The following is a 13,428-nucleotide window of genomic DNA, read 5'->3' on the forward strand; positions in this document are numbered from 1 at the left end:
CATCTGCCACCTTCTTGACAGATAGTGCTATCTCTCTTGAAAGGTAGTCCTCCTTTTAGCCCTAGCATCAGCTAGAAGACTCTGTGGGATTCAAACTTTTACAATCAAGGAACCATTGCTCCATTTCATAGTCCTCTCAAGAATACACCTGCATGTTTTATCCAAGCCTGAGTACTGCAACCCGAAAGAGCAATTCAAAATTCAGATTCTAAAAGATGTTTGACATTTTACATTGCTAGAACCAAACAATATGTAGAATCTGTCCAACAGCTTGTGGCATAGTGTTCTGTCATAAAGAAACAGGTGGTCCTCCCTTGGGGGGGGAATTAATCCACAAGAGGTGTGTGTGTATGTCTGTCTGTCTCTCTGTGTGAGTGCATGTAAGGAAATGCCTCCTTGGCATGGTTGCCCCCTGACTTTTTGCCTTTGCTGATGCTATGTTTACAATTGAAAGTGTGCTGAGGCCTGCTAACCAGGCCCCAGCACCAGTGTTCTTTCCCTAACCTGTACTTTTGTATCCACAATTGGCAGACCCTGGCATCCAGATAAGTCCCTTGTAACTGGTACTTCTAGTACCAAGGGCCCTGATGCCAAGGAAGGTCTCTAAGGGCTGCAGCATGTCTTATGCCACCCTGGAGACCTCTCACTCAGCACAGACACACTGTTTGCCAGCTTGTGTGTGCTAGTGAGAACAAAATGAGTAAGTCGACATGGCACTCCCCTCAGGGTGCCATGCCAGCCTCTCACTGCCTATGCAGTATAGGTAAGACACCCCTCTAGCAGGCCTTACAGCCCTAAGGCAGGGTGCACTATACCATAGGTGAGGGTACCAGTGCATGAGCATGGTACCCCTACAGTGTCTAAACAAAACCTTAGACATTGTAAGTGCAGGGTAGCCATAAGAGTATATGGTCTGGGAGTCTGTCAAACACGAACTCCACAGCACCATAAGGGCTACACTGAAAACTGGGAAGTTTGGTATCAAACTTCTCAGCACAATAAATGCACACTGATGCCAGTGTACATTTTATTGTAAAATACACCCCAGAGGGCACCTTAGAGGTGCCCCCTGAAACCTATCCGACTATCTGTGTAGGCTGACTGGTTCCAGCAGCCTGCCACACTAGAGACATGTTGCTGGCCCCATGGGGAGAGTGCCTTTGTCACTCTGAGGCCAGTAACAAAGCCTGCACTGGGTGGAGATGCTAACACCTCCCCCAGGCAGGAGCTGTAACACCTGGCGGTGAGCCTCAAAGGCTCACCCCTTTGTCACAGCCCAGCAGGGCACTCCAGCTTAGTGGAGTTGCCCGCCCCCTCCGGCCACGGCCCCCACTTTTGGCGGCAAGGCTGGAGGGAACAAAGAAAGCAACAAGGAGGAGTCACTGGCCAGTCAGGACAGCCCCTAAGGTGTCCTGAGCTGAGGTGACTCTGACTTTTAGAAATCCTCCATCTTGCAGATGGAGGATTTCCCCCAATAGGGTTAGGATTGTGACCCCCTCCCCTTGGGAGGAGGCACAAAGAGGGTGTACCCACCCTCAGGGCTAGTAGCCATTGGCTACTAACCCCCCAGACCTAAACACGCCCTTAAATTTAGTATTTAAGGGCTACCCTGAACCCTAGAAAATTAGATTCCTGCAACTACAAGAAGAAGGACTGCCTAGCTGAAAAACCCCTGCAGAGGAAGACCAGAAGACGACAACTGCCTTGGCTCCAGAAACTCACCGGCCTGTCTCCTGCCTTCCAAAGACCCTGCTCCAGCGACGCCTTCCAAAGGGACCAGCGACCTCGACATCCTCTGAGGACTGCCCCTGCTTCGAAAAGACAAGAAACTCCCGAGGACAGCGGACCTGCTCCAAGAAAAGCTGCAACTTTGTTTCCAGCAGCTTTAAAGAACCCTGCAAGCTCCCCGCAAAAGGCGTGAGACTTGCAACACTGCACCCGGCGACCCCGACTCGGCTGGTGGCGATCCAACACCTCAGGAGGGACCCCAGGACTACTCTAAGACTGTGAGTACAAAAACCTGTCCCCCCTGAGCCCCCACAGCGCCGCCTGCAGAGGGAATCCCGAGGCTTCCCCTGACCGCGACTCTTTGAATCCTAAGTCCCGACACCTGGGAGAGACCCTGCACCCGCAGCCCCCAGGACCTGAAGAACCGGACTTTCACTGGAGGAGTGACCCCCAGGAGTCCCTCTCCCTTGACCAAGTGGAGGTTTCCCCGAGGAACCCCCCCCTTGCCTGCCTGCAGCGCTGAAGAGATCCCGAGATCTCTCATAGACTAACATTGCGAACCCGACGCTTGTTTCTACACTGCACCCGGCCGCCCCCGCGCTGCTGAGGGTGAAATTTCTGTGTGGGCTTGTGTCCCCCCCGGTGCCCTACAAAACCCCCCTGGTCTGCCCTCCGAAGACGCGGGTACTTACCTGCAAGCAGACCGGAACCGGGGCACCCCCTTCTCTCCATTCTAGCCTATGTGTTTTGGGCACCACTTTGAACTCTGCACCTGACCGGCCCTGAGCTGCTGGTGTGGTGACTTTGGGGTTGCTCTGAACCCCCAACGGTGGGCTACCTTGGACCAAGAACTAAGCCCTGTAAGTGTCTTACTTACCTGGTAAAACTAACAAAAACTTACCTCCCCTAGGAACTGTGAAAATTGCACTAAGTGTCCACTTTTAAAACAGCTATTTGTGAATAACTTGAAAAGTATACATGCAATTTTGATGATTTGAAGTTCCTAAAGTACTTACCTGCAATACCTTTCGAATGAGATATTACATGTAGAATTTGAACCTGTGGTTCTTAAAATAAACTAAGAAAATATATTTTTCTATACAAAAACCTATTGGCTGGATTTGTCTCTGAGTGTGTGTACCTCATTTATTGTCTATGTGTATGTACAACAAATGCTTAACACTACTCCTTGGATAAGCCTACTGCTCGACCACACTACCACAAAATAGAGCATTAGTATTATCTCTTTTTGCCACTATCTTACCTCTAAGGGGAACCCTTGGACTCTGTGCATGCTATTCCTTACTTTGAAATAGCACATACAGAGCCAACTTCCTACATTGGTGGATCAGCGGTGGGGTACAAGACTTTGCATTTGCTGGACTACTCAGCCAATACCTGATCACACGACAAATTCCAAAATTGTCATTAGAAATTCATTTTAGCAATTTGACATTTTTCAAAATTCTTAAAAGTCCTGCTAGGGCCTTGTGTGTTAAGTCCCTGTTTAGCATTGTCTTTTAGAGTTTAAAAGTTTGTTAAAAGTTTGAAATTAGATTCTAGAAACAGTTTTAGATTCTTTAAAAAGTCTTCCAACTTTTAGCAGAATAATGTCTGATACAGAGATGAATGTGGTGGAACTCGACACCACACCTTACCTCCATCTTAAGATGAGGGAGCTAAGGTCTCTCTGTAATATCAAAAAAATAACCATTGGCTCCAGACCTACCAAAATTCAGCTCCAGGAGCTGTTGGCAGAGTTTGAAAAAGCCAACCCCTCTGATGATGACATCACAGAGGAAGAAATTAGTGACTTGGAGGCCAATGTCCCTCCTCCAGTCCTAAATAGGGAGAACAGGACCCCTCAAGTCCTGTCTCCAACTGTGTTAGTCAGAAATAGTGAGTCCCTCACAGGAGGGTCCCACATTTCTGAAATCACTGAGGATGCTCTCAGTGAAGATGACCTCCTGTTAGCCAGGATGGCCAAAAGATTGGCTTTAGAGAGACAGCTCCTAGCCATAGAAAGGGAAAGACAAGAGATGGGCCTAGGACCCATCAATGGTGGCAGCAATATAAATAGGGTCAGAGATTCTCCTGACATGTTAAAAATCCCCAAAGGGATTGTGACAAAATATGAAGATGGTGATGACATCACCAAGTGGTTCACAGCTTTTGAGAGGGCTTGTGTAACCAGAAAAGTGAACAGATCTCACTGGGGTGCTCTCCTTTGGGAAATGTTCACTGGAAAGTGTAGGGATAGACTCCTCACACTCTCTGGAAAAGATGCAGAATCTTATGACCTCATGAAGGGTACCCTGATTGAGGGCTTTGGATTCTCCACTGAGGAGTACAGGATTAGGTTCAGGGGGGCTCAAAAATCCTCGAGCCAGACCTGGGTTGACTTTGTTGACTACTCAGTGAAAACACTAGATGGTTGGATTCAAGGCAGTGGTGTAAGTAATTATGATGGGCTGTACAATTTATTTGTGAAAGAACACCTGTTAAGTAATTGTTTCAATGATAAACTGCATCAGCATCTGGTAGACCTAGGACCAATTTCTCCCCAAGAATTGGGAAAGAAGGCGGACCATTGGGTCAAGACAAGGGTGTCTAAGACTTCAACAGGGGGTGACCAAAAGAAAGGGGTCACAAAGACTCCCCAGGGGAAGGGTGATGAGACAACCAAAAATAAAAATAGTAAAGAGTCTTCTACAGGCCCCCAAAAACCTGCACAGGAGGGTGGGCCCAGAGTCTCTTCACAAAACAATGGGTACAAGGGTAAAAACTTTGATCCCAAAAAGGCCTGGTGTCATAGCTGTAAACAGCATGGACACCAAACTGGAGACAAGGCCTGTCCCAAGAAAGGTTCCACTCCAAACTCCCATCCAGGTAACACTGGTATGGCTAGTCTCCAAGTGGGATCAACAGTGTGCCCAGAGCAAATCAGGGTCCACACTGAAGCTACTCTAGTTTCTGAGGGTGGGGTGGATTTAGCCACACTAGCTGTCTGGCCGCCTAACATGCAAAAATACAGACAGCAACTCTTAATTAATGGGACTAGAATAGAGGGCCTGAGGGATACAGGTGCCAGTGTCACCATGGTGACAGAGAAACTGGTTTCCCCTGGCCAATACCTGACTGGAAAAACTTACACAGTCACCAACGCTGACAATCAGAGAAAAGTACATCCCATGGCAATGGTTACTTTAGAATGGGGAGGGGTCAAGGGCCTGAAACAGGTGGTGGTCTCCTCAAATATCCCAGTGGACTGTCTGCTTGGAAATGACCTGGAGTCCTCAGCATGGGCTGGGGTAGAACTAAAAACCCATGCAGCAATGCTGGGTATCCCTGAACTGGTGTGTGTGAAAACAAGAGCACAATGCAAGGCACAGGGTGAACAAGTAGAGCTGGAGTCTGGAAGAATGGCCCAGCCTACCAAGAGGAAAGGAAAGTCAGTTGGGAAACCAACTGCAACACAGCAAAAGAAAGGGAACCTCTCTTCTCAGGAAGAAGTTCTGCCCTCTGAGGGAACTGAGCCTTTGGAGCTTGAACCTTATCAGGTTGAGCTCTTAGGCCCAGGGGGACCCTCAAGGGAGGAGCTGTGTAAGGGACAAGAAACCTGTCCCTCTCTTGAAGGCCTTAGGCAGCAAGCTGCTGAAGAGTCCAAAGGCAAGAAAAATGGAACGCATAGGGTCTATTGGGAAGATGGACTCCTGTACACTGAGGCCAGAGACCCCAAACCTGGTGCCACTAGGAGAGTGGTAGTGCCTCAGCTGTTCAGAGAGTTCATCCTAACATTGGCCCATGACATTCCCCTTGCTGGACATTTGGGACAAACCAAGACGTGGGAGAGGTTAGTCAACCACTTCTACTGGCCCAATATGTCCAACATGGTTAAGGAGTTTTGCCTCTCCTGCCCCACCTGTCAAGCCAGTGGTAAGACAGGTGGGCATCCAAAGGCCCCCCTCATTCCACTTCCAGTGGTGGGGGTTCCCTTTGAAAGAGTGGGTGTGGACATAGTTGGTCCACTAGAACCTCCCACAGCCTCAGGAAATCTGTATATCCTGGTAGTAGTGGATCATGCTACCAGGTATCCTGAAGCTATTCCCCTTAGGTCGACTACTGCCCCTGCAGTAGCCAAGGCCCTCATTGGTATTTTTACCAGAGTGGGTTTCCCTAAGGAGGTGGTGTCTGACAGAGGTACCAACTTCATGTCAGCATACCTAAAGCACATGTGGAATGAGTGTGGAGTGACTTATAAATTCACTACACCCTACCATCCACAAACTAATGGCTTGGTTGAGAGATTCAACAAGACATTAAAAGGCATGATCATGGGGCTCCCAGAAAAACTCAAAAGGAGATGGGATGTCCTCTTGCCATGTCTGCTTTTCGCTTACAGAGAGGTGCCACAGAAGGGAGTAGGATTCTCACCCTTTGAACTTCTGTTTGGTCATCCTGTAAGGGGACCACTTGCCCTTGTTAAAGAAGGCTGGGAGAGACCTCTCCATGAGCCTAAACAGGACATAGTGGACTATGTACTTGGCCTTCGCTCTAGAATGGCAGAGTACATGGAAAAGGCAACCAAAAACCTTGAGGCCAGCCAACAACTCCAGAAGTTTTGGTATGACCAAAAGGCTGCACTGGTTGAGTTCCAACCAGGGCAGAAAGTCTGGGTTCTGGAGCCTGTGGCTCCCAGGGCACTCCAGGACAAATGGAGTGGCCCTTACCCAGTACTAGAAAGGAAGAGTCAGGTCACCTACCTGGTGGACCTGGGCACAAGCAGGAGCCCCAAAAGGGTGATCCATGTGAACCGCCTTAAGCTCTTCCATGACAGGGCTGATGTGAATCTGTTGATGGTAACAGATGAGGATCAGGAGGCAGAGAGTGAACCTCTCCCTGATCTTCTGTCATCAGACCCAAAAGATGGCACAGTAGATGGAGTGATCTACTCAGACACCCTCTCTGGCCAACAGCAAGCTGATTGTAGGAGAGTCCTACAACAGTTTCCTGAACTCTTCTCCTTAACCCCTGGTCAGACACACCTGTGTACCCATGATGTGGACACAGGAGACAGCATGCCTGTCAAGAACAAAATCTTCAGACAGTCTGACCATGTTAAGGAAAGCATCAAGGTGGAAGTCCACAAGATGCTGGAGTTGGGAGTGATTGAGCGCTCTGACAGCCCCTGGGCTAGCCCAGTGGTCTTAGTCCCCAAACCTCACACCAAAGATGGGAAGAAAGAAATGAGGTTTTGTGTGGACTACAGAGGGCTCAACTCTGTCACCAAGACAGATGCCCATCCAATTCCAAGAGCTGATGAGCTCATTGATAAATTAGGTGCTGCCAAATTCCTAAGTACCTTTGACTTGACAGCAGGGTACTGGCAAATAAAAATGGCACCTGGAGCAAAAGAAAAGACAGCATTCTCCACACCTGATGGGCATTATCAGTTTACTGTTATGCCCTTTGGTTTAAAGAATGCCCCTGCCACCTTCCAAAGGTTGGTGAATCAAGTCCTTGCTGGCTTGGAGTCCTTTAGCACAGCTTATCTTGATGATATTGCTGTCTTTAGCTCCACCTGGCAGGATCACCTGGTCCACCTGAAGAAGGTTTTGAAGGCTCTGCAATCTGCAGGCCTCTCTATCAAGGCATCCAAATGCCAGATAGGGCAGGGAACTGTGGTTTACTTGGGCCACCTTGTAGGTGGAGGCCAAGTTCAGCCACTCCAACCCAAGATCCAGACTATTCTGGACTGGGTAGCTCCAAAAACCCAGACTCAAGTCAGGGCATTCCTTGGCTTGACTGGGTATTACAGGAGGTTTGTGAAGGGATATGGATCCATTGTGACAGCCCTCACTGAACTCACCTCCAAGAAAATGCCCAAGAAAGTGAACTGGACTGTAGAATGCCAACAGGCCTTTGACACCCTGAAACAAGCAATGTGCTCAGCACCAGTTCTAAAAGCTCCAGATTATTCTAAGCAGTTCATTGTGCAGACTGATGCCTCTGAACATGGGATAGGGGCAGTTTTGTCCCAAACAAATGATGATGGCCTTGACCAGCCTGTTGCTTTCATTAGCAGGAGGTTACTCCCCAGGGAGCAGCGTTGGAGTGCCATTGAGAGGGAGGCCTTTGCTGTGGTTTGGTCCCTGAAGAAGCTGAGACCATACCTCTTTGGGACTCACTTCCTAGTTCAAACTGACCACAGACCTCTCAAATGGCTGATGCAAATGAAAGGTGAAAATCCTAAACTGTTGAGGTGGTCCATCTCCCTACAGGGAATGGACTTTATAGTGGAACACAGACCTGGGACTGCCCATGCCAATGCAGATGGCCTTTCCAGGTTCTTCCACTTAGAAAATGAAGACTCTCTTGGGAAAGGTTAGTCTCATCCTCTTTCGTTTGGGGGGGGGTTGTGTAAGGAAATGCCTCCTTGGCATGGTTGCCCCCTGACTTTTTGCCTTTGCTGATGCTATGTTTACAATTGAAAGTGTGCTGAGGCCTGCTAACCAGGCCCCAGCACCAGTGTTCTTTCCCTAACCTGTACTTTTGTATCCACAATTGGCAGACCCTGGCATCCAGATAAGTCCCTTGTAACTGGTACTTCTAGTACCAAGGGCCCTGATGCCAAGGAAGGTCTCTAAGGGCTGCAGCATGTCTTATGCCACCCTGGAGACCTCTCACTCAGCACAGACACACTGCTTGCCAGCTTGTGTGTGCTAGTGAGAACAAAACGAGTAAGTCGACATGGCACTCCCCTCAGGGTGCCATGCCAGCCTCTCACTGCCTATGCAGTATAGGTAAGACACCCCTCTAGCAGGCCTTACAGCCCTAAGGCAGGGTGCACTATACCATAGGTGAGGGTACCAGTGCATGAGCATGGTACCCCTACAGTGTCTAAACAAAACCTTAGACATTGTAAGTGCAGGGTAGCCATAAGAGTATATGGTCTGGGAGTCTGTCAAACACGAACTCCACAGCACCATAAGGGCTACACTGAAAACTGGGAAGTTTGGTATCAAACTTCTCAGCACAATAAATGCACACTGATGCCAGTGTACTTTTATTGTAAAATACACCCCAGAGGGCACCTTAGAGGTGCCCCCTGAAACCTATCCGACTATCTGTGTAGGCTGACTGGTTCCAGCAGCCTGCCACACTAGAGACATGTTGCTGGCCCCATGGGGAGAGTGCCTTTGTCACTCTGAGGCCAGTAACAAAGCCTGCACTGGGTGGAGATGCTAACACCTCCCCCAGGCAGGAGCTGTAACACCTGGCGGTGAGCCTCAAAGGCTCACCCCTTTGTCACAGCCCAGCAGGGCACTCCAGCTTAGTGGAGTTGCCCGCCCCCTCCGGCCACGGCCCCCACTTTTGGCGGCAAGGCTGGAGGGAACAAAGAAAGCAACAAGGAGGAGTCACTGGCCAGTCAGGACAGCCCCTAAGGTGTCCTGAGCTGAGGTGACTCTGACTTTTAGAAATCCTCCATCTTGCAGATGGAGGATTCCCCCAATAGGGTTAGGATTGTGACCCCCTCCCCTTGGGAGGAGGCACAAAGAGGGTGTACCCACCCTCAGGGCTAGTAGCCATTGGCTACTAACCCCCCAGACCTAAACACGCCCTTAAATTTAGTATTTAAGGGCTACCCTGAACCCTAGAAAATTAGATTCCTGCAACTACAAGAAGAAGGACTGCCTAGCTGAAAAACCCCTGCAGAGGAAGACCAGAAGACGACAACTGCCTTGGCTCCAGAAACTCACCGGCCTGTCTCCTGCCTTCCAAAGACCCTGCTCCAGCGACGCCTTCCAAAGGGACCAGCGACCTCGACATCCTCTGAGGACTGCCCCTGCTTCGAAAAGACAAGAAACTCCCGAGGACAGCGGACCTGCTCCAAGAAAAGCTGCAACTTTGTTTCCAGCAGCTTTAAAGAACCCTGCAAGCTCCCCGCAAAAGGCGTGAGACTTGCAACACTGCACCCGGCGACCCCGACTCGGCTGGTGGCGATCCAACACCTCAGGAGGGACCCCAGGACTACTCTAAGACTGTGAGTACAAAAACCTGTCCCCCCTGAGCCCCCACATCGCCGCCTGCAGAGGGAATCCCGAGGCTTCCCCTGACCGCGACTCTTTGAATCCTAAGTCCCGACACCTGGGAGAGACCCTGCACCCGCAGCCCCCAGGACCTGAAGGACCGGACTTTCACTGGAGGAGTGACCCCCAGGAGTCCCTCTCCCTTGACCAAGTGGAGGTTTCCCCGAGGAACCCCCCCCTTGCCTGCCTGCAGCGCTGAAGAGATCCCGAGATCTCTCATAGACTAACATTGCGAACCCGACGCTTGTTTCTACACTGCACCCGGCCGCCCCCGCGCTGCTGAGGGTGAAATTTCTGTGTGGGCTTGTGTCCCCCCCGGTGCCCTACAAAACCCCCCTGGTCTGCCCTCCGAAGACGCGGGTACTTACCTGCAAGCAGACCGGAACCGGGGCACCCCCTTCTCTCCATTCTAGCCTATGTGTTTTGGGCACCACTTTGAACTCTGCACCTGACCGGCCCTGAGCTGCTGGTGTGGTGACTTTGGGGTTGCTCTGAACCCCCAACGGTGGGCTACCTTGGACCAAGAACTAAGCCCTGTAAGTGTCTTACTTACCTGGTAAAACTAACAAAAACTTACCTCCCCTAGGAACTGTGAAAATTGCACTAAGTGTCCACTTTTAAAACAGCTATTTGTGAATAACTTGAAAAGTATACATGCAATTTTGATGATTTGAAGTTCCTAAAGTACTTACCTGCAATACCTTTCGAATGAGATATTACATGTAGAATTTGAACCTGTGGTTCTTAAAATAAACTAAGAAAATATATTTTTCTATACAAAAACCTATTGGCTGGATTTGTCTCTGAGTGTGTGTACCTCATTTATTGTCTATGTGTATGTACAACAAATGCTTAACACTACTCCTTGGATAAGCCTACTGCTCGACCACACTACCACAAAATAGAGCATTAGTATTATCTCTTTTTGCCACTATCTTACCTCTAAGGGGAACCCTTGGACTCTGTGCATGCTATTCCTTACTTTGAAATAGCACATACAGAGCCAACTTCCTACAGTGCACATTCAGCATTATTTGTTGGCGTGCCCATTGCAGACATACGGAAAGCAGCAACGTGGAAAAGCAGACTGGCTTTTCCGCAATATTACTGTCTAGATTCAACAATACAAAAGGATGCAGCGGTAGGACAAGTGGTTCTACGCCATCTACTTCAATGTGATAAGCTTGTTTTGTACTTTATTACCCTCCAACTGTTAATCATACTCTTGTTTTACTTACGACTTGCTACTATGATGTAAGCATGTGAATCTATGAAAGAAAGAAGAAGAAAAAAAGTTTCTTAACTGTAACTGAAGTTCTGTAGTATTGGTATCTATCCTATATTTATCCTATCCTATATTTACAGGTGACCTACCCTCCCCAGTGCAGGCACATCTGTATACAAAAATTACTTTAACACTTATGTCATGAAATCTGAACTATGGTGACCTGGCTGAGTAGAGGTGAAGACTGTGCTTTGCTCTGATTGGCTGAGTTGAGTGTTCTATATTTTGTAATTATGTGAATAGGCTACTGTTGTGATTGTTAAAGCCTTTCTGTGTATGTTTAACATACTGCTCACTATATTCACTATGGGACTCCCAGCTTGACGACGGTATGATTCAAACATGTGAATCTATGAGAACTTTAGGCACAGGTAACTAACACTTTCACATCCTAGCCGCGCTCAGAATGACGTTGGGTCTGTTCATCATCTCCCTCTCCCCTATCTTGTTAAGCATTTATGTAATCATTGTATCACTCTCAATTTCTCCGTTGGGTTCCAAGTGTCTGCTTCCAGTGACATTCCCCATTGCATGCCTAATTAGAAACATTAGCAATGTATTGTGTACATAAAGCAGTGGATGGGTGGGCACTCTGACGCTAAATCTCAAAAGTCTGATGTACTAGGCAGTGGTGGGAAATGTAGCTGTGTGAAACAATTTTCTGGTCTTAGTTACAGTGGTCTCTAATCTTCAAATGCCCAGCCCTATCTTTTCATGCAAATTCCAGTTGTGTAAATCACTTGGGAATGTTCCTATCCGAGTTCTGAACAATAGGTTGGTTGTAAGTGTCTGTTCTTAACTACTGCAACATTGTTTACATGGGCATGAGTACATTTTTGTTCTGCAGACTTCAGAGTTTTTCAGAATCACATAATTAAGTTACCAGAGATGGCACTGGTTTCTTTAAATCCTTCTGCAGAATAACTTCTTTTTAAGCTATTGCTCTAGCTTCTAATACAAGTAATGATATATTTCCAAGTACTCTGCATTTTATCAGTTGATTTTTTATTTTATTTTTATAATAATTTTCTGATCTCATTTAGGAGGCGTGAACGATCAAGAGAAAGGGACCACAGCAGATCAAGAGAGAAGAGCAGACGTCACAAATCCAGAAGTCGAGATCGTCATGAAGACTACTACCGTGAGAGAAGCCGAGAACGTGAACGGCACCGGGATCGAGAAAGAGATCGGGACAGAGAGCGTGACCGAGAAAGAGAATATCGGCACCGTTGACGTAGGTGGGTAGCTTAGAGGTTTATTTAAGCTTCTTGTCTTGTTAACATTAACCGCTTTAGTTTTATCAATTCCTCAGCAAATACTGCAAGTCCATGGTTATGGTATTGCCATCACACGCAATCTGCAGATATCAATGGTAAGTATGGCAGGTAATCATTTGGTAATCAACTAAAGGCTTCCAATGTTTTCATAATTTTCTGTTCTTGATTGGAATTATGATTGAGCATATGAAGGAATGCTTGTAAAGTAATTCGTTTCTAAAATCATCTTCATGGTGTAGGTGAGTTTGTTAATATACTGTGTCAAAGCTGTGGTGTTGCAGCAAAGGTTTGTCTTTGAGTAATTTATAATTGGAGTCAAATGAAGGAAAGAGTTTAATCTTTTTGGTCATTTGAAATCTCTGACTGACTGCCATACTTCTTTGTTTTGGTTGGTAGCATTTTGCCTGAATGGATGGTCGTTCAGAAAATAGAGAGAGGGTCAGTTAATCACATTTTCCTTGGAAATGTAGTTTTTGGATTTGATAGCGTAGGTTGTGTTTAATAAGGTGGCTATTTTGAAATTGTCTCCATGCTGGATAGGTTTGCATCCATGCAATGATTTGAATGAACCTTGGCACTGAAGGCATGCATGCTTGCTAGTAACAGAGCATCGCTTCCTTTTAAGCTTCTCACTTCTATTCTACAGTATTGCTACTTTTGGCACTATTGGCTTTTCTCGAGCCACTGCCATTGGGCTATGAACAGAGTTTACAATTGCAGTAACAGTGTCATTTATGGGATAGTCAGTCTAGGGCAAGCAAAACCTTACTTTAAAGTATGGTTCGATTGGGGGAGCTGAAGTCCTCTGACCAGACCTTGATAATGCACACTTAATTGTCAGACTATTCCTTAAATCATTACCTTAGTGCTTTCAAGTTTGAGTCTAAATGTACAAGACATAAAACACTCAGTCTGTGCTGACAATGTTGTCATTCCCTGGTGACGTGTACGATCAATGTGGAATTATCATTTTAAATGTTCTTTAGTTTTTAATTTTAAAAATTAAGTTGGTTTCTAATTTTATTTATTTTTCACAATAATCTTTCCA

General features: G+C 47.4%; 1 protein-coding gene across 8 annotated transcripts in view; it reads left to right on the forward strand.

The window, feature by feature from the left end:
• The window catches only part of CPSF6 (cleavage and polyadenylation specific factor 6), a 532,852-nt gene that overhangs the window by 441,219 nt on the left and 78,205 nt on the right, over positions 1–13,428 (forward strand). For all 8 annotated transcript variants that reach the window (XM_069229589.1, XM_069229590.1, XM_069229588.1 and 5 more), the window contains one exon: positions 12,147–12,341. In XM_069229589.1, the coding sequence (XP_069085690.1) occupies positions 12,147–12,336 (190 nt within the window). In that variant the 3' untranslated portion in view covers positions 12,337–12,341. The remainder of the gene's footprint in view (positions 1–12,146; positions 12,342–13,428) is intronic.

This window comes from Pleurodeles waltl, chromosome 4_1 (assembly GCF_031143425.1).
Source record: "Pleurodeles waltl isolate 20211129_DDA chromosome 4_1, aPleWal1.hap1.20221129, whole genome shotgun sequence".
Classification (NCBI taxonomy): domain Eukaryota; kingdom Metazoa; phylum Chordata; class Amphibia; order Caudata; family Salamandridae; genus Pleurodeles; species Pleurodeles waltl.